Source organism: Dendropsophus ebraccatus, chromosome 1 (assembly GCF_027789765.1).
Source record: "Dendropsophus ebraccatus isolate aDenEbr1 chromosome 1, aDenEbr1.pat, whole genome shotgun sequence".
NCBI lineage: Eukaryota > Metazoa > Chordata > Amphibia > Anura > Hylidae > Dendropsophus > Dendropsophus ebraccatus.
The window spans coordinates 127361824-127383080 of NC_091454.1; the positions used below are offsets into that span (position 1 = coordinate 127361824).

Here is a 21257-nt window from a genome sequence, read left to right on the forward strand (position 1 = left end):
TCCCTCCCATTGTTGACAGCTCACTGTCAAGGTTGCCAACAACCACTTTGCTCTAAAAACAGTGGTCAGACGACCACATTTGCTAAATTAATGTATCTGCAAAAATTTTTAACTTAACAGGTCCTATAAGTTTAACTATGTTAGTAAAGATGGGACTACCCCTTTAATAAAGCCTGTGCTTCTTTGGTTCAGGATCTTCCCCTCATAAGCAGTTTTTCTCCACACAATAGAAATTAAAGAGGTTGTCTGGGACTTTTCAATAAACTTGCAATACATTGACTTCTGTGGGTGGTGTATGTTCTATATACTTTGATTATTTATTTCTAGCTCTTCTTGTGTTCTCAGGCTCAGTCACTTGACCACTCTGCTTGTGATTTCTTTACTTCCTTTGATGTCGCATAAAATTTCTGTTTCCTGTTCCGTCCACTGAAGATGATCACAGGTGGAGTCATCAGGTGGGTGGGGGAGGTGTCCCTCCCATGGGCTGGCTGGAATTCCACACTGATTTTATCCCTGCCCCTCAGGGCGGAGATAATATTGGAGCTCAGTAGAAGCTGCGGCAGTAAGGACAGCATGACATGGAGGAGAGCAGGGCTGATAGCTACCTTGTTGGACTCTAAGACTACAAGACAACAAGACTAACCAGCTAACCACCCTCAAGGTGGCTATCAGCCCTTGCTCTCCTCCATTTCATGCTGCCCTTTTTGCTACAGCTTCTACTGAGCTCCAATATTAGCTTCACCTACAGAAGCACAGCTAAAATCAATGTGACATTCCAGCCAGCCAATAAGAGGGACACCTGCCCCATCCACCTGATGACTCCACCTGTGATCATGTTCAGGGGAAGAAACATAGGAGACAGATACTAAACATGACATCACAGGAAGTAAACAAATCACAGACAGAGTGCTCATGTGACTGTGACTGAGAAATAAATAATGAAAGTGTAAATAGAACATACAATACCCACAAAAGTCAATGTAATGCTAGTTTATTGAGAAGTCCTGGACAACCCCTTTAACTAACACCCCAAATATAATGTCAGTCCCGAGTGAAATTGTTACGATTATTCTTGGATGATTGACCTATGTTCACCGGAGGAGGTAAGTGTGCTTAAAAATTAAAAACAGCTTTGCATATTTCCTATTTATCCGAGAAATTGTTATTTTCTTTTGTCATTTGATATCATAGGTACTTACTTCTTCAGAACAGTAATTTCATTTTCTATGCTGCTTTCTTTCCCCTTTAGTGCTTTCTTTGGAATACATTTCACAGCAAAAAGTTTACCAGTTGTCCTATCTTGAGCTAGAACGACTTCTGAAAATGCTCCCCTATGGAGAAATCAAAATAATAGCATTGGTTATTCTGCTAGAGCTTTTGGTATATTACATTGTATAGAGAAGTGTAAGGCTATGTTCACAATAAGTATAAACAACAGCCGCTGTTTGACATGTTCCTGCAGCCGATGGAGGAACATCATTTTATTTTATTTGGATTGTGGGCACATTTGGGTGTGCCTGCAATCAATTTATCCATTGAAGTCCATGCAATGTATTATTTGTGAGGCAGAAGGGGAACGATGCCGTTGTTCAATATAGTGTGTGAACAGTGACAGTTGTTCCCATATAGTTCAATGCAGTGCATTATTTTAAGGCAAGAACGGCCATTGTTTTACTAAACAACAACAGCCGTTCTTGTCTTACAACATACACTGTGTGAACCAAAATAGTCTTGTACAATTTAAGGCACATTTTGAACAAAGAAAACAAAAATTATCCTTTATTAACAATATTGTGATTGAAGGGGTATCCCAGCTTATTTCCTACCCATATGCCGCAATGGTTGTGCAGGGGCGGTCAAGGCTCCATTCATTCACAGCAATAAAGTATGGGCCTATTCTATGGGTGCCATAATATGGATATATGGATCCACTTTGTCATATTGACCCTTTTACTATAGAGTCATATACAGAGATCACTCACAAAATAATTTTTAGAGATATTACTTTAATACCATCTGTAGTTGTGTGTTTATGGCCAACATGGATTATCTTAGGCTCTTAAAAACCAATTGTTAACTAATCTTTCACATAATTGTTTACATAATGCGTTGCACAACTTGTTCTTATTTTATCTGAAGTCCTGGTTTATCAGCTTTGCATTGGCAGAGCTATTATGTCTAGTGTTTCATGGTTTGTGTATTGCTAAGTAAAACTAATGGTAGCTGTTTAATGCTTCCACAGAGCACTTGTCCACAGCAGAAGGGTGCCACAGACATTTCTGTATCTAAGGTACAGTATGTGCTCATATCAGGGTCTCTTCCCATTGCTAGATTCCCTTTAAATGCCACCACAGCTTTGTCTCAGTCAGTAGTGCAGCTATTAAAAAAAAAAACTTCAGAAAACTTAATTTCTCCATACAAATGTATTGGTAACACCTTATCTTAGATGCAAGTACTTTGAATGAACTTGTAGCTGAACAAAATGTAGCTGTCAGTGAATATACAGTTCAGCACTGATAAACCATAAAGATATATTAACCATTAGAAAATGCTCATTATACAGTATATACAGTATATGGTTACTGGATATCTTGACTCATGAATAGATTGTAAAGGCTAACATGACAACTATTTTGTGGCATATGGTACGCTCAGGTTCATCATCTGTGTTTTGAATTCTGCCAGTTCAAGTCACAGCTGAAGCAATGGCTTTGGTTTACACCCTGCAACTTCTAGAATGGGATCCAAATACTGTAACTAACAGTATTTAAAGAAAATAGCACCTACAACACACTTTGTAGCCATTCATTTTAAACAAAGGCATAATTATAGTTCTGCTACATTTAGCTACATTTAGCTGCATATAATTTTATGCATATAATGTTCACTATAGAGTTCAGTGCACTGTATAAAAATGATGAAGTGAGCTCCTAGGTTCCCCCTACTTTCTTTATATCTGTTCAAGAGATTCTGGGAAAGGTAAAAGGCAGCAGAGCCTTAATTACATAATGTTGTACCTAGTTACATAAAATATGAAAATGTAATGTTACATTTTGCTACAGGACTGAGCTCTATTGTTGACATCCTTAGCAAATGTTATGTTATGTAAAGATTGAAGAATCAAATCAGCTACTAAAATCTGCCCTGAAATTTCACAACACATCTGAAACGTTTAAACACACCCTTAGGCTACGTTCACACATCATCTTTTTTCAGCCTCTTTATGACGGCTGTCATTTTAAGGCCAAATAACGACTATGATTATACAACCAAAGCCATTATCATAAAATAAAAGTCCTTATTTGACCTCAAAATGCCGGCCATCCTATAAGGTGTCTGTCAAACAGCCTAAAATAGATTGTGTGTGAATGCAGCCTCAAGGTGTACTTTTTTAGTTTTCTATATTGGCAAACATATTTCCTATAATGGCAGATATATGCAACATACAATTGGATATGTTTGCACTCCTTTTAACAGTATGGGGGACATTTATGAGGCTAAAAGGCCCTGTTATGGCACAGATGGTCCTAATGTACATAAAAATATTGGCAATCGCTGTTTTTGAAAATATTTTATTCGTATAAGGCCTGAGATCTATAAATCCACTTTGCAGGTCTCAGAGGAAAATATAGAGCAATACCTACACTCCATCCCACTCCCTAGTCTGACTGCCGACCAAATAGAATTACTTGAGGCACCTTTGCAGTTGGAGGAGCTGGAGGAAGCCCTTCAGTCTTTTTCCAATGAAAAAGCCCCTGGTTGCGATGGCTTTCCTGCCGAGTTCTACAAACTACACCAGGAACTCCTTCTCCCACAGCTGTTAAAGGTCTATAAAAAGGCACTTGAGGTTGGGCTTTTGCCGCCATCCATGCGAGAACCTATGGTTGTGGTTTTACTGAAACCTGGTAAAGATTTAACAGACCCCGGGTCTTATCGACCCATCTCCCTTTTAAATAATGATGTTAAGCTCCTCGCGTGGGCGTTGGCGAACCGCCTAACACAGGTCATCACATCACTGATCCACCCAGACCAATGTGGCTTTATGCCTGATCGCTTAACAGCCCTTAACATCCGTAGACTGTATATGAACATCCAGCTTGGGGCGGGGGAGGGTGGTTGTCCGGCAGTGGTCTCACTCGACGCTGCCAAAGCTTTCAATAGCGTCAAGTGGGCCTTCCTGTGGGCAGTCATGCGGAAAATGGGGTTTGGTCCAGGATACATAGGCTGGGTGCAGCTCCTCTATTCCCAGCCTCGGGCTAAAGTAAGGGCAAATGGCGGGATATCAGGTGGGTTTGCGTTGAGGAGGGGCACCAGGCAGGGTTGCCCCCTGTCACCCCTCCTCTTCGCACTCACAATAGAGCCCCTGGCATGCCTACTGCGGTCCAGACCAGATTTGAGAGGGTTTCCGTAGGGGAACGTGGGAGGAACGTGCATCCTTATACGCAGATGACCTGTTGCTATACGTTCATGATGTTAACAGGTCCTTACCAGTGATTATCTCGCTTATTGAGCAGTTTGGCCGTAGATCCGGTCTATTAATAAACTGGTCTAAATCTGTTATGCCCTTACACCCGCTTCCAGACAAGGCCAAGGCATTACTAAACCTTACTGGATTCACAATTTATACCCCAATATGGCGGAATCCACAATTACCTGAGTTTTTTAAATTGGAGGGATTCTCCCCATGGAAAAGACGAGGTATAGTATATCTGCATCAACTAAAACAGGAGGATAATGTTATATCCTTTGACTATATCAGGGAGACTTATGATGTCCCTAACACGCAGTTCTACCAATACCTCCAGATACGCCATGCATACACGGCCCAAGAACGTACTGGACAAATGGCTACCCCCTCACATGTCTCCTTAGCATATGTCTCTACTGACAACTCGGCCAAGGGTCTTATATCGACAATATATGCTGACTTATTATGTGAACACCTCCAAAAGCACCCCCTCTCTATTAAAGATAAATGGGAAGCGGATGTGGGAGACATCTCAGATGATAAATGGACTGACATGCTTGAACTCACTAATAAGGTATCCCTAAGTGAGGCACAGCGTCTCTCACAACTGTATCTCCTTCACAGAGTGTATAAGACTCCAATCCTCCTACATAGGATAGGCTCGAGGCTGGAACCTAATTGCCCCTGTTGTGGTGCTGAGGAGGCAAACTTATTCCATATGATGTGGGGATGTGTACAGTTGGAGAACTTCTGGAGGGGGGTTGTGGACATTGTGAGGAGGGCTTACTCGGTGAGCCTTTCTTTTGATCCCAGGGCGTGTATACTGGGGATCCTCGAATTCCCAGATGAGGATAAGCATACTCTCATAGCTGTGCAGAGAATGCTTTACCAAGCCCGTAAGGTTATAGCTGCCCACTGGATACAGCGTGTCCCACCCACCAAACAAGAATTTATACAGAAAATGAATAACACCCTGAGGCTAGAGCGTGCTGTGTATATTAAAAGAAAGTGCTCTCAAAAATTTGAGAAAATATGGGGAAGATGGGTGGACACCCCGGGCCTCCCGTCTAGGGTGCTGTTGCAGAGTTGTAGACGACCACCACTCCCTCTCAGCAATGTCATGAATTAATATGTATGTACAGTCATAGGAGTGAAATGCAGATATATGGAGTCTCTCTACGAAGGCCCCGGACGAAGTGGCGAGACAGAACTGTTTTGTTTTCAAATTAACTCTTAAAATGGTTGTCATTAAATATATACACGTAAGGTTTAGATTCAGCAAATTACTACATATACTGTGGTATTTATACCAATTCTTTCTATAGCTGTTGCCTCCTGCGTGGGGAACTACACAATATTGGTTTGTTTCTTTTTCTCCTATGCTTGGCAATGTTTTTAAGTGTTTTGTTGCTTGTTTTTTGTGTAAAGCTGTTAAAAAAAAGGGAAAACTTTTGATAAAAAAATATCTGATTAAAAAAAAAAGAAATGAAGGCTATTCCATGCGAGAAATTGCTAAGAAATTGAAGATTTCCTACAACGGTGTGTACTACTCCCTTCAGAGGACAGCACAAACAGGCTCTAACCAGAGTAGAAAAAAAGTGGGAGGCCGCCTTGCACAACTAAGCAAGAAGATAAGCACATTAGTCTCTAGTTTGAGAAACAGACGCCTCACATGCCCCCAACTGGCATCTTCATTAAATAGTACCCGCAAAACACCAGTATCAACATCTACAGTGAAGAGGCGGCTGCGGGATTTTGGGCTTCAGGGCAGAGTGGCAAAGAAAAAGCCATATCTGAGACTGGCCAATAAAAGAAAAAGATTAAGATGGGCAAAATAACACAGACATTGGACAGAGGAAGACTGGAAAAAAGTGTTGTGGACGGATGAATCCAAGTTTGAGGTGTTTGAATCACAAAGAAGAACGTTTGTGAGATGCAGAACAAATGAAAAGATACTGGAAGAATGCCTGACGCCATCTGTTAAGCATTGTGGAGGTAATGTGATGGTCTGGGGTTGCTTTGGTGCTGGTAAGGTGGGAGATTTGTACAGGGTAAAAAGGATTCTGAATAAGGAAGGCTATCACTCAATTTTGCAACGCCATGCCATACCCAGTGGACAGCGCTTGATTGGAGCCAATTTCATCCTACAACAGGACAATGACCCTAAACACACCTCCAAATTGTGCAAGAACTATTTACATCAGAAGCAGCCAGCTGGTATTCTATCGGTAATGGAGTGGCCAGCGCAGTCACCAGATCTGAACCCCATTGAGCTGTTGTGGGAGCAGCTTGACCGTATGGTACGCCAGAAGTGCCCATCCAACCAATCAAACTTGTGGGAGCTGCTTCTAGAAGCGTGGGGTGCAATTTCTCCAGCTTACCTCAACCGATTAACAGCTAGAATGCCAAAGGTGTGCAATGCTGTAATTGCTGCAAAAGGAGGATTCTTTGACGAAAGCAAAGTTTGTTGTAAAAACAATGTTATTTCAAATAAAAATCATTATTTCTAACCTTTTCAATTTCTTGACTCTTTTTTCTATTCATTTCACAACGTATGGTGGTAAAGAAGTGTGACTTTTCATGGAAAACACAAAATTGTTTGGGTGACCCCAAACTTTTGAACAGTAGTGTATGTTTTTGGTGAGTTTGATGCTGTTTAGAGATGAGCGAACCTCGAGCATGCTCGAGTTGATCCGAACCCGAACTTTCGGCATTTGATTAGCGGTGGCTGCTGAAGTTGGATAAAGCCCTAAGGCTATGTGGAAAACATGGATATAGTCATTGGCTGTATCCATGTTTTCCAGACAACCTTAGAGCTTTATCCAAGTTCAGCAGCCCCAGCTAATCAAATACCGAACGTTCAGGTTCGGATCGACTCGAACGCCCGAACCCGGTTCCCTCATCTCTAATGCTGCTTCATTTGAAAAAAATTTATGGGCAAATGTGGTTTTAATGTAGCGCTAGCTAAACAAATCTCTTCTTGACAACCAGATGGTTGTTCAGTTGCTGATCTTGCTAACCATTTAAAAGAGTCTATGGGGGAGATTTATCAAACTGGTGTAAACTAGAATTGTCTTAGTTGCCCCTAGCAACCAATCAGATTCCACCTTTCATTTTCCAAAGAGTCTGTGAGGAATGCAAAGTGTAATCTGATTGGTTGCTAGGGGCAACTGAGCCAGGTTCACTTTACACCATGTTTGATAAATCTCCCCCTATGTGATTAAAAATAACCTGTCAAACGTTATTTGTCACAGTGGGTCTCACTGCTGAGACCTACTGTGACCAGGAGATATAGCCGGAGAGAGAGAGCACAGCAGCAGCATGTGCCACTCTCTCCGGTCATATCTACCATGGCCAGTGATTGGCTGAGCAGCCTGTCAGTTCAGAGACCCTCTCTGAATCTACAGCAGCGGCTTCGGGAAGCGGGTGATCCGCCCAGGGATCTCTGGCTTACAACACAAAGTAGGGCTAAATCACTTGACTCATCACATCTATTTCACAGGAACTTTGACTTCTGGAAGGCTCTTTTTCCCACCTGAGATCCCACTCTCTTTCCACACATAATTGGCAGTTTGATACCTGCAGTGATGGGATCCTCTCACCCTACTTTCCATCACATGTGATAGCGTTTGAAAAAATATCTATCTCTCAATAATTCAAAGAGAGAAGGATTCCTGATGACTCCACCCTTAGGTCCCTAATACCTTTTCTCCACCTCACCTTCCTCCACTTTGAACATTTTAAACATTGCTGTTTAAGACTTTTAGTGCAACATTTCTCCTTATGACCTCAGACTTTACAGCATGCCAACCTTTCCCAAGAAAAATCTCCCACCTATATCATTTGTTTTCAAACCATCAGGTCTCAAGCAGGCCAAAGGGGAAGGAGCTCAATGTACTGTATCTCTTTCAGATGCATTAGTAACAATTCTCAAATCATCTCTTGGATTTTTTTTTTAACTACTACTACTACTACTACTACTACTACTACTACTACTAATAATAATAATAATAATAATAATAATAATAATGATAATAATAATAATACCAATACAAATTGCTTACAAAATGGCATAAAACACCTGAACCTCCATCTGCCAACAAGTTCACTCCTAGGAAGTAAATCTGATCTGGACTAAACCTAATCACAGCAAAATCCTTGATCTCCTGGAAGTAGCTTCAGCAGTCACCTGCTATCATTTGTGGAATGGCAATACCAGATATGCAGATTTGAAGAGACATTGAATTGTGTCTAGGACACATGATACCTGATACCCCTGGCCCTTGTACCCATGTGGCTATCATGTTGTCATATCTTAAAGAGAAACTAACAGCAGGTTAGAAGACTCTAACCTGCTGTTATGAACCCACAGGGCTGCCACAAGCTCCAAAGACATTTGAGAATATTTAATTCCCTAAGCTTTAAAATATATGTATAAAGGGGCATTAGAACTCTAACCGCATGAGTGTACCAATAGTTGATTTAGAAAGTGGTCAATAAGAAAAAAAAAAGACTCTTTAGCACATTGGAGACTACCTGCTAATAGCTGTAAATATTGCTACTGGTTATCCTGTGTGAACTATGCAGGTAACACATTGATAATTGTCCCTATTAACATCTTGCCATACACCTACCTATGAAGCAATATGAAAAGAATGGCTACAAATGTTTTAGGTCACTCAAGAAAAAAAAGACATGTAAAATTACGTGATATCTGAATCACACAACATATTCTATGTAAACAGATAATTCTACTACTTTGATATGACTTCTTTGTCTGATAAAAAGAAAATGAATACCACTTTAAAACTGCTTCAAACAAAGCCAATGCCTTTCTGTGTCCTTTTGGTTGCTGAGTGACAAAGAAATGATAAGGTATTGAACTCACAGTCATGATGGATTAGTCCCAAGCTTGTGCCCACAAATCAGTACGGATCATTGATTTGTTTACTGATGATACAGCAATCGGCTGCATATAAAAAATTTTACAAGAAACATTGAGATTTTATCTAAGACTTCTGTATTCAGCCTTACAGTACTTGCACTCAAATGTAATGTGATACTAGAGTGCCGCATTCTAGAATCTGAACCTTGCTTAGCAAGATTAAGGGGCCTATTTATCATTTGAAAATTTTTACGCACGTCTCATGTACTGTGCACAAACTCACAGACCTTGCTCAAAATGTATCATTGAGCGCACAGGCCTTGATGAATCTAACCATTTTTTGAGTAGTTTGTTTGGTTTAAAAATTGGCCAAAAAACTATGCTAAATAAAAAGAATCACATAGGATAAATCTGACTGAAAAAGTAGCTACCTTAAACTACGCCCCTCCGAGCTAGAAATTTCAAAATGGGGCAGCCAGCATAAACTGCTTCAGTAAGGATGCGTAATATTTTACACAGTGCGCAAAAACAGAAAATATGCCCGAATAATGGCGCAAAAAGAATGATAAATGTGGCCCCCAAATGTATATTTTTGTCTTAAAGGGGTAGTCCACCCAAAAAAAATTTCTTTCAAATCAACTGCTGCCATGAAGTGCCAGAGATTTGTAATTTACTTCTATTAAAAAATCTCAAGCCTTCCAGTACTTATCAGCTGCTGTATGCCCAACAGGAAGTTGTATTATTTCCAGTCTAGAGAGCAGGAGAGGTTTTCTATGGAGATTTGCTACTGCTCTGGACAGTTCCTGACATGGACAGAGGTGGCAGCAGAGAGCACTGTGTCAGACTGGAAAGAAAACACCACTTCCTGCTGGACACACAGCAGCTGATAAGTACTGGAAGACTTAAGATTTTTTAATAGAAGTGAATTACAAATCTCTGGCACTTTATGGCACCAGTTGATTTGAAAGAAATTTTTTTTTGGTGGACTACCCCTTTAATACAGAACTATGATTACATAATATATTCTTAATGCAATTATTACCTATTCATTTATAAAAAAATGTACACAGTAATGTATAGAGATTATTGTCATTGGACCAGCCGGTCTCAAGGTTTATACTGTTTATACTGTCTTAAATTAGTGACAGAAATACTTAACAGATCAGTGTATTACTTACATGATTCTGTTCAGCTTTTCCTAATGTTTATAATATGCAGGAGAATAGGATTTTTGCCACAACCCTCCCCAACCCTCCAGCTGCTGATTGATAGGTGACTGCCTATACACATCATGGATAGATAACTGCCAATCAGCAGCTGGTGGCCGGAGTTTTCTGTATCTCATGAATATCCAGGACTACTGGGCTCATGCTTATAATAGAGCGGACTACTTATTGTCTATGTTATTCAGGAGGATATCTCTGGGCTAGCTGCACAGAACAGTGTAAGTAATACATTATTTTGTTCAGTTTCTCTGTCACTTGTTTAAGCTACCCTTACACAGCACAGTATAAACCTACTGACAGAGTCCCTTTAACTTGTAGGGCACATCAAGTTAAATTTGGTTAATACATTCATTTACCAAAATATGCCTCCTTCTCATGATATCCGCTCTTTTCTTTGCATTATTGACAACTCGTTTTCTAGGTTACCGACCAAAACTCTGCAGTGGTCTGGTTGGTGTATACAAAGCTACAGTACATAAAATATAGTCACAGTATAGTTAGCAGCACACCGCCAAAGTGTAGTATTGGGTGCCAGCAGGAGTGATCTTTATCACAATCCTTAATTAATAAGTAGAAAAATATCCCAAAGCACATCCAGGTCCAGTGAAGGAATGTTTTTTTTATTATGTGTAAAACAGCATAACAAGGTGCAGCACTGCAAGCAGATGCAACGTTTCAGTGAACTCCTTGACTGGTTGAAAAAGGCGGAGGAGTCCGCTAAAACGTTGCATCTGCATGCTGTGCTGCACCTTGTTATTCTGTTTTACACATAATAAAAACCACCTTTTCCTTCACTGGACCTGGATGTGCTGTGGGATATTTTTCTACCTATATATGTATATATATACAGTACACTATAGCCCATATTTATCAAACTGTAAAACAGAAATTGTTGCCCACAGCAAGCAATCACAGTTCAGCTTTCATGTTTCCAGAGCTGAAAAGCAGTTTACACCGGTTTCTGTTTTACACAGTTTAATAAATCTGGACCAAATTGTAGCTAAAATTGCGAATTGTGAAACTAAAATTGCCAGTATGCCCTGACAGCTTGCCAGTTTTCATCGTTTGAAGAGCCACAGACTGCAGATCCCTAATCTAACTTACAAGAATAAAATACATTTCAAAGACAAAGGTTTGGGGAATGGAACATAAATGTTACCAATTGACAAAGCTATTGGCAATGTTCTCTACTTTTATGTGCATTTCCATAAGTAAACATAAGTTGTAATAGCGGGTGTACCTTCAGTAGTATCGGGATTGTTATCCTTTTATATTTATATTAAAGGAGATATCCAGGATTAGAAAAACATGTTTGCTTTCTTCCAGAAACAGCACAATTCCCGTCCTTGGTTTGGGTGTGGTTTTGCAGCTCAGTTCTATTAAAGTAAATGTAGCTGAACTGCAATACCCCACACAAACTGAGGACAGGTGTAGTGCTGTTTTTTTTTTTTTTAAGAAAGTGACTGTGTTTCTTTCTAATCCTGGAAAATTGGAAAATCCCAGTCAGAGCGAGACAGCGTGAGATCACTGTGTATGTCTAACTGTCTCTGTACTTTCCCCTTGTAAGTTTATTCATGAATATAAAGACTGTCTTTGCAGTGTGTATCTAATACTTTACCTAATCCTTTGTACCCATGCAGTAGGGCTGGATGCCAACATCTTGATGATGTCACTTGCTTTCCAGAGGTGCATTCCAGTGCCAAAAAACGCAAAATGGCTCCGCCCAGCCTTACTGCACTGGTACCGAGGATTAGGTAAGGACTGCAAAAAAAATGGATGCATTGGTGTGAATTGATTTTCATCCTTTCTTCCACTGACTTCAATTATAAAAAGAAAGGGATCAAAAAGGGTCTATTTTTATTAATGTACACAAAAACATAGTCGATCACATTTTTGTGTATGTTAAAAAAAATGGATGCATTTTGATCTGTTTTTTTTTTTTATAATGGAAGTCAATAGAAAAGCAGATCAAAACGGGTGCACACAAATGCATCCGTTTTTCATTCTTTTTTTAATCCATTTTTTGGCAGAAACGGATGAAAAAAATGAGAAAATGATCTTCTTAGATCTTAACCTTACTTACACATTTCTTGGTTTGGTACAAATTGTAACTATTGGCTTGTATGATTTTGGCCACGGCCAGGGCTGGAGGAATTTTATTTCTGTAAAATAAACCCTTTTAATCAACCTGCTATAGTGAAAAACCAGGCAATGGCATGGACACTAGTATTGTAAGTAGATATGTAAGAACAAAACACATTTAATTAATGGTTGGTTGAACCTACAGTATAAATCTCATTAAAGGCCTACTCTGTACCTTTTACATAATGGAAACGTTTAAATTATTGTTGTATAAATGCTAGTATTATTATAATCATCATCATCACTCTAGTCGAGCATTCATACAGTTGTTTCTGTAGTTTTAGTCCACAGTGGTTCCCTATTCGTTTTACATTACTCCAACTCCAATTAATCCATACCTAATCTGTAATTTGGTGACTGCAACCATTTGCATTGTTGGCTGTACTGGAGTTAGTGAGGCAGAAAACAGCTAACAGTAAAAGTCTACGTTGCTGTGTACATTTCTAAAGTGCTGACTTCTCAGTGTAAAATGTGCTGAGTTTAGGCTCTCATTTTCCACTGCACTGACCCACAAGCACTGCGCTGTGCTTAAACAGGCTTGTGTTTCATCAGTCAATCATCACTTTTTCACATCTCTGTGCCTTGCTTCAATCTCATATCTACTCCAAGTTAAACAAACTATTGTTACTGAAAACACTTTCTTTACTTATTCATTTGAATTTTTGCTGCCTTAATATTTTATGAACGTAGTGTAAGTAGACTTGGCATTCACTCTTAACAGCTGTAATCTAAAAAACTTCTAGTAATACAAAAGCAGCTCATTCACAAAAAAAAATAAATGCAATTCTAGACTAACTTGCTTTCCTATACAATCAATGGCAAGGAAACAACATGAGTCATTATATGGGGCACAAACTAGGAGCATACAGTACACAGACTGGATTACAGGGGAATTGCAGCTACATACATCACATGCAAACATTAGCTACATACATACATACATACATACATACATACATACATTACATACATTACAATAGTAGGTTACTTTTGGTGAAAAAGCTTCTTTACAATTAACAAAAAGAAATGTGTTTTTGCCTTGAACATCTGCAATGACAGTAACCAGAAAAATAAACATGCACTAAAGCAGAACACCTGATTTTGTTTGAAGATTTGTGTTTTGTAAGAGAAAATGCAATCATGTTTCAACTACGTTTTAAAGAAACAATGAAAAAGGAAGTCCTAAAGTAAAGCCCACCTTACACTCACCAACACTAAAAGTCAAAAGGTCCAGTTTTATCAATTAAGGGAAAAACGTCCTGTTTTGCCCTTTGGCAACCAATCAGAGCTCAGCGTTTATTTCTCAGCTTGCTCTGTTAAAATTAAAGCTGTACAAAGCAGATCAGAGTATAGAAAAGGGGGTAAGATGTCATTTCACACAGTATGTTAATGAGAAGGAAAGCATACACAAGTCAGTGTACAGGGGGGAATCAAATACGCTATTTACAAGTGTAGATCGAAAGGAGAACACATGTGGATAAGTGCAAGTAGGATCGCAACACATACTTTTCAGCATCAATGACCCTCAGCACCAGTGAGAAAAGATCCCTCGTGGAAGAAAAAATGAGTTACAAAAATTAGGCTATGCTGATAGCTCAACACGAAAGCTGGTGAAGACACCAGCCTACTTTGAGAGACACAGGTTGCAAGAAACGGGTTACAAACTAAATATCAGGAAATCTGAAAATGAATAAAGTAATGGAAATTGCAGACTCCAACTAACAACCCCAACAAACAACCCTCTAACAAGTAAAATTAACATGTTTCCATTTCACATGTGTTAATAGCCGTTAAAGGGTGTGTGTGCATGTGTGTAATACATAGAATATATACAATCATTCTCATTTTATTACCATTATCTAACAAAAATAAAACTGATTGAAAAATCAATTTTTAAATACCCTATGATGATGAGGACAGCCCATTCAGGATCAATGGAATTTCCTAGATAAAGTTAACTGCCTTTTATTTTAAAAGAGTTATCCAGAATTAGAAAAATATACTGTAGCAATTTTCTTTTAAAAACAGTACCACGGTGTTACAACTTAGCTGCATTCATTTCAACTGAGCTGAGCTGCAAAACAACACTGAGGATTATGCTGTTTCTGGAAACAACCCCCTATGTTTTCTAATCCTGATAACCCCTTTAAGTAGGCTGTACTTTTTGCACAGTTCCTTTTTATCAAAGCAAAGCTGATCAGATGGAGTCTTGCTGCTAAGACCCTCAATGATCAAGTGTAATCTGGAACCTAGCAGTACAATTCCCCTTCAGTATCATCACAGAGGAAATAAAGCATTGTGTGCTGCTCTTTAAAATCAATAGGTGTCCAATAATGCAAGGATGTTCTAGACATGCTGGGTCCTCCAGAGTTAGAGACACTCTTTGAAATTTTTCATGCTATTTCTGCAATGATTTTGAAATGTAGCATGTCCTACATCTGTAAATTTGTGGGAAATTGTGATGAAAATGCAGTTCATTTTTAGAATTATTCGACGTTTTCTAGCACCGCATTGTATGGAATAATTGTTCTTATTCAGAAAGAAAACCAACCAGTAACATGTTCTGCTGGTGACTTTAAACTTATTTCATTGCAAGCAACATAAGGCAAACGCTGAGTACATTTGAAGGCATGTTTGTGGTTTGTATGACCAATAAGTGGATTTATCAGTCCCATGAGTACAGTACTTTTCACAAGCACTAAATCTTTTAATCCCTGAGTTGTGAAGCGTAAATGCCTTATGGACTACGTGTGGTATACACAGATGTGAACACAAATGTAATTCTAACATTCTAGGCCAGGCATTCAGCACCTAGTACCATTTTAATGAATCTCTAGGTGTTTCTGCTAGCCAATCTGTCCTGTAAAAATCTGTTGGAGTTATCCGGGTTTATTCCACCAGTTTAAAGCGTACCTGTCATTTTTGACATGTCATGCCTTATTTTTAGTGACAGTGCTAATTTAAGAATATTTACTTTGGGCAGATTTGACTGGAAGAACATTACATAGTAACCAGTAGAGATTAGCGCATCTTAAGCATGCTTGACTCCAATCTTTCGACATTCAAATACTAGTGGCTAAAGAAGTTGGATGCAGCCCTAGGGAGTCCTGGAAAACATAGATACATTTTCATGTATCTCAAGCTAAAACCTAATAACTTTTATTAGATATACGTAAAAATGTAAATGCAGATGGAATTGCAGGCTATGGTAACATGGTGTTTTTTCCTATCTGTTTATTATGTTTTTATATGTCAGTCATTTCGCGTTTTGATCGCCTGTCATTACAATAAAGGCTGCTGGTACATTATTCAAGTTCAGGTAGACTGATTGCCCTGTGCATCTTTAATTGAATTTAATAGTAAAGAGGGTCAAAGGACGGTTAAAAAAAACAAAAAAAAAAAACTGTAAACAACTAAAAAACAATGTCCACAAAAGATTTCAGAAAAGAATTGTCATGATTATTATTTTGACATCTGGGCAAACAACGTCCGTTATTTAGTTCACTGTGTGCATTGGGCGTCCGTCATTAAAATGCGTGAATAACGGGCGTTATTTTAAAAAGAAAAAGTGGACGCTTTTGCTCTTTTTTTTTTCTTCATGTGAACACAGCCGTAATACTGTACATGTAAAACATGGATACAGCCATAGGCTTTATCGATGTTTTCCAAGACTCCATAGGGCTGCATCGAAAGATCAGACTCAAGCTTTATGCTCATCTCTAGTAACCAGACGACTGTGTCTAGAGATGATCGACAGTACAAATGAAGTGAATCGCTTCATTAGCTCGGCAATCAGTTAATCAGCCGGCTGCCTATGAAGTCTGTGCTGCTCCTCCCCAGGTGCCTTGAAAAGCTGGATCCACTTCTGGAAGAAGTTTCCCAGGAACTTGAGCAGCACAGAGCGGCATGGGCTTCAAAAGCAGCAGTCTGATAAGCAAAGTGATTTGCTTCATCAGTACTGTATATTCACTCATCTCTAACTATGTCATAATAGCATAACTTTGATCCTTCAAAATTACATTGCCCTTTCATTATTAATTAACTGTCCCCCTTTAAAACTATTTTGTTGCTTTGGCAACAATATAACTATGCAGCTATTATTGCTAATACTTATAGGGAATCTGTTACATAGCTGTTAGGACAGATGGGGGGAGATTTATCAAAGGGTGTAAAATTTAGACTGGTGCAAACTGCCCACAGCAACCAATCACAGCTCAGCTTCCAGCTCTGGGGGAAGGAAAGAAGAGCTGTGATTGGTTGCTGTGGCCAGTTTGCACCAGTTTAAATTTTACACCCTTTGATAAATCTCCCCCATGATATCTTTCATATATCTGTCTGTGCTTCCAAAACATAGAAAAATGCTTTGAAATGCTGTAGTACATTATACCAGGCTGTAACATCTCCCCACTCCCCTCTCATACCTGACCCTGCTTGGGACTCCACTTGGGATTTTTTTTTTTACTTTTTGTTTTGTGCAAAATTAGAGAGCATTTTAACTTTCTTTTTATACCAATTTTCACCAAGTTGGGGAAAGCATTGATAAATTCCCTAATGATATTTAGTTATCAGCTACTATTTATCTGTAGATGATTCATTATTAGATTTTGTTGTAGAAGTTTTATTATGTGCCTACTGGTGCTCTGGACAGAATGCTACAACTGATTACAAGAGATAACAAGGATGTTTTTCAGAAGTTCAAGAATATTGTGCATCTCTTTGTTACAAAATCCTCTTTAGTGGATATTTGCACATACACACACATACATATATACAGTGCTGATGCCTGTGTAAAGTAGTTTCAGGATAAATCTATCACAGTGACAGAACAACATTCATGTAAAATATAGGGGTAGCAAAGCTAGTACTGCTGTTCATATTACACAGTAATTCAATATGTTTTGAACTTTTAAACTCCCAGATAATGTCACACAGGTTCAATATGATGCATGTTCATTACGTGTCATAAAGCCCCTATGCTACAGCTTTGTATTTTTAATGCCTTTTATACGGTTTATAACCCTTTTAACATGATTTGTGAGCCATTTGGGATTTTTAATGTTTGTATTTGTTACCTGGAGAAAGTAGGTTATGTTGGTTTGAACATTTCCCATTCATCATCTGTATTAGTTCTGTATCAGTATTTAACAATAGCTGCTCCCAGTGTATGGTGTAAAGCTCAGCCCTTAACCCAGAAAAAAACTTTTTTAACCTATAGTTACAGCTCTATGATGTTTTAATGTATCCAAACGATTCTGAGATTTTTTGTGACATATTGTAAATTTTTGGGGAAATCCATACAATTGTAATGTGAAAAACACCCACATTATATTTTTAATAGCTTTCTTTATTTATACATTTTATCTTTCTGTCCCACTAGGGGATCTCCTAATTGCATAAATAATCTGAACTGCAGTGTATTATGCCTGTCAGTTATACAGTGACAGGTACAGCAGATCCGACCAGACTGCAAAGTCTCATAGGCTTCCTTAGTTATGAATTTGAAGGCCTCAGTGAGGCCTCCGGTTGTCATAGCTTCCATCTGAACACTGTCATCACTTCCCAGAGCCCCAGTGGTAAGCAGAGGGAGATTTCTCTCTCTGTTAGCCCTGATAGATGCTGCAGTCACACAGCCTTCAGCATCTATAGGGTTAACAGAGGGAACGGAAGGCGATTGCAGCCCTGACAGGGCTGACTAGGCTATGATTGACAGCAGGGACCTGCTGCAGATAGCACGGGCACAGATTCTGTGCCTATTTCATCCATGGACGCAAATGTACATCTATTTGCAGTACCTCACAGCAAAAATGGACATACAGTTACAGTTGCGGGTACAGGTTAAAATTAAAATTTAAAAATTAAATTTAAAAAATTAAAATTAAATGTTTTTGCCCTCCCAACATGTTTGTTTTCTACACTTTAAGCAAAAAGTAGCAATATTGTGGCCACTATTATCAAGGTTTTTTATAGACAGTGACATTCTCACTTGTAATCCTGTAAAATATGGCACATATTGCTGCAGTTATTGATATACATATACAGTATTGTATGATAAATTGTTGAGATTCAAAATTCTACACAAATTGCAATAATATAATTACAAATAGCACTTACATTATTGATTTACTTAAAAAAAATCTAAGACATTGTGTGAATTGGATTTGCAGTTATTTGATTACTTTTTGAATTTTTTGACCTCATAAATATTTCCATTTCTTCTATAAAGCAAGGTACAACATGATTACAAATAGAACTGCTAAATCTGGAAAGAACATCATTTTTAAAAATGCAATTACTGGAAATGTCAGACAGAAAGCAAAGCGTAGAGCCCATAAACATAACTAAGTATCCATTTACAGTGTTTATGTCCATTATGTGCAATTCATAAATATCTATTTCTTGTAAATTGATTTTCCCTGATTTGTCCTCTTTTAGAATTTGTTCTGATTCAAAATCCAAATCTCCTGTGAAACTTAGGATTTCTGCTGTAATTGCAAACTTTAAATGTAAATGTTGTGCTACGGGAAAATAACTGCATAATAAAGTCTAAAGCTGGGACGTACGGCAGCGTTCACACGTTGCTGACCAAAATGCAACAGTGTAGCAGCTGTGAACCACAATGCTGTTGCCATCTAGTCCTGCTCATCCTGCTTAGCACCCTCCCTCATACCACTCACAGAACGAATATGGGCCATCTGACAATATGTCTCAGATTGCATATGTGCAGTGGGTTGACACACGTGTAATGCTGACAACAAATACAATAGAGGAGAAAACCAAAGAAAATCTGTGCCATGGCTAATTTTACCAACGCAACTTTCTTTAAAATGGCAAATAAGAGGTGGAAAAGGGCACAAAATGGCCGCCACTCGTCTGCTCCAGATTTATGACAGTGCCTGTGCCATTTTGATAAATTTGGTGCTGGAAAAAAAGGGTTCTAAAGGCAAAAGGCATACGATAGACCACTTTCCATTTAGAACAATTTTGAAAACAAATTAGAACACATTGAACTCTATTACCAGTTTTTTTTACCCCTTATCTGTCCCCTATCTTATCTTATTTGCGCTTATTTTACGAATCAGGCAGAGACACAGGCCGAGGAGCTGATCATCAGCAGACTTCTGTCTTTACACATGTAATAGGAGACGTGTGGCCAATGGCTGATTACAGCAAGGGCTGCACGTACGTTGCTCATGATGTCCAGGCAGCCCTGACGCGCGGTTCTCAAGCTGCGTTATAGGCTCAGTAAGCGAGTGCTGATCTAGCAGATTGGTGGTTACTTACAGTGTAGGGTCTGGACGTGTAATACGGCACTGGCAGATGGCTCTATCAATAGCCACCACAGTTAGAAGTGGCTCCCTCTAAAGGCCATTTGAGCTAGCTTGTTTATCTTGAGAGACATTAACTAGACTATAAAGAAATGTATATGTGACATTGTGCCTAGCTGTGGACTCCTTAGCCATTCTGACAGATTGCCCAGACATAGGATGTCTGGAGAAGGAGGATAAAGGCAGGGCAGCATGGACTCTTATCACCTTTCGATGGGAACTTTGCTATGAATGAAGCAATGTGTTGGCGTGTGACCCACAGCTCCACTCTATGGAGACACTAGAAATAGCCGTAATGTGTATTGCATGCCACGCCGGGTCCAGACTTTGTTACAGGTACACTTTAAAGTGATACTGTCAACCCCTTACTGTATGAGGACTTCTCTACACAGCTGTAAAGCCTTAATTCTGCAATTTTCATACCTTACTTCATTATAGATTTCTTGGTGGTTGATCCAGTGAAATGTTTTTTTATTGGTGGTTTGTGCCACCTGGGTGGGGCTTCACACCACTTAGCCCCCACCCACATTAGCGCCATAGGCCCGACCCTCCATGATCCATGATGTCATTGGCGTCTAGGTCCCTAGACCTCTAGGCCCTTTCCAAAGGCCGTCGAGGGGGCGGGCCTAGATCTCCATGACACGGAGGAGTGGGGCCCACAGCACCAATGTGGGCGGGGCTAAGTCAATCTGCAGATGTGAAGCCCCACCCAGGTGGCGCAAACCACCAAAGATAACAAGTATCTTTTTACTGGACCAAGCACCAAGAAATCTAAAATAAAGTAAGCTATGAATTTAGACAGAATTTAGGCTCTACAGCTGTGTAGAGAAGTCCTCACACAGAAAGGCGTCAACGGTATCACTTTAAGCATTTTGCTATTTCACTGTAATACAACAATTTTCATAAAAACATTTTTGTTAATTTGGACAGAAGGTTTTTCCTACCCACACTGTTATGAACTTCTGTATTAGTCATGTAATAATCAGATATTAACCACAAGGCAGTTGGCTAAACAAAACATTGGAATCACAGATGCTACAATAAAATAGATACCATATGTTTTTTAAGTCGAAGTACAAAGTGAAACAATTTTGCTCATTATCAGTTGTGAGAGTTTTGGAAACTTAAAGCGTAACTATAAAATATTTTGACCTTTCAGTTTTAGTTAGCTTAGGGCATGATAACAATTTTTGCAATATACATTAATAACC

The 21257-nt window shown here is 39.1% G+C and overlaps 1 protein-coding gene across 1 annotated transcript in view; it reads right to left on the bottom strand.

The window, feature by feature from the left end:
• CAMK1D (calcium/calmodulin dependent protein kinase ID) overlaps positions 1–21257 on the bottom strand; it is a 253457-nt gene that overhangs the window by 130281 nt on the left and 101919 nt on the right. The window contains exon 2 of the mRNA XM_069956192.1: positions 1200–1331. Within this exon, the coding sequence (XP_069812293.1) occupies positions 1200–1331 (132 nt within the window). The remainder of the gene's footprint in view (positions 1–1199; positions 1332–21257) is intronic.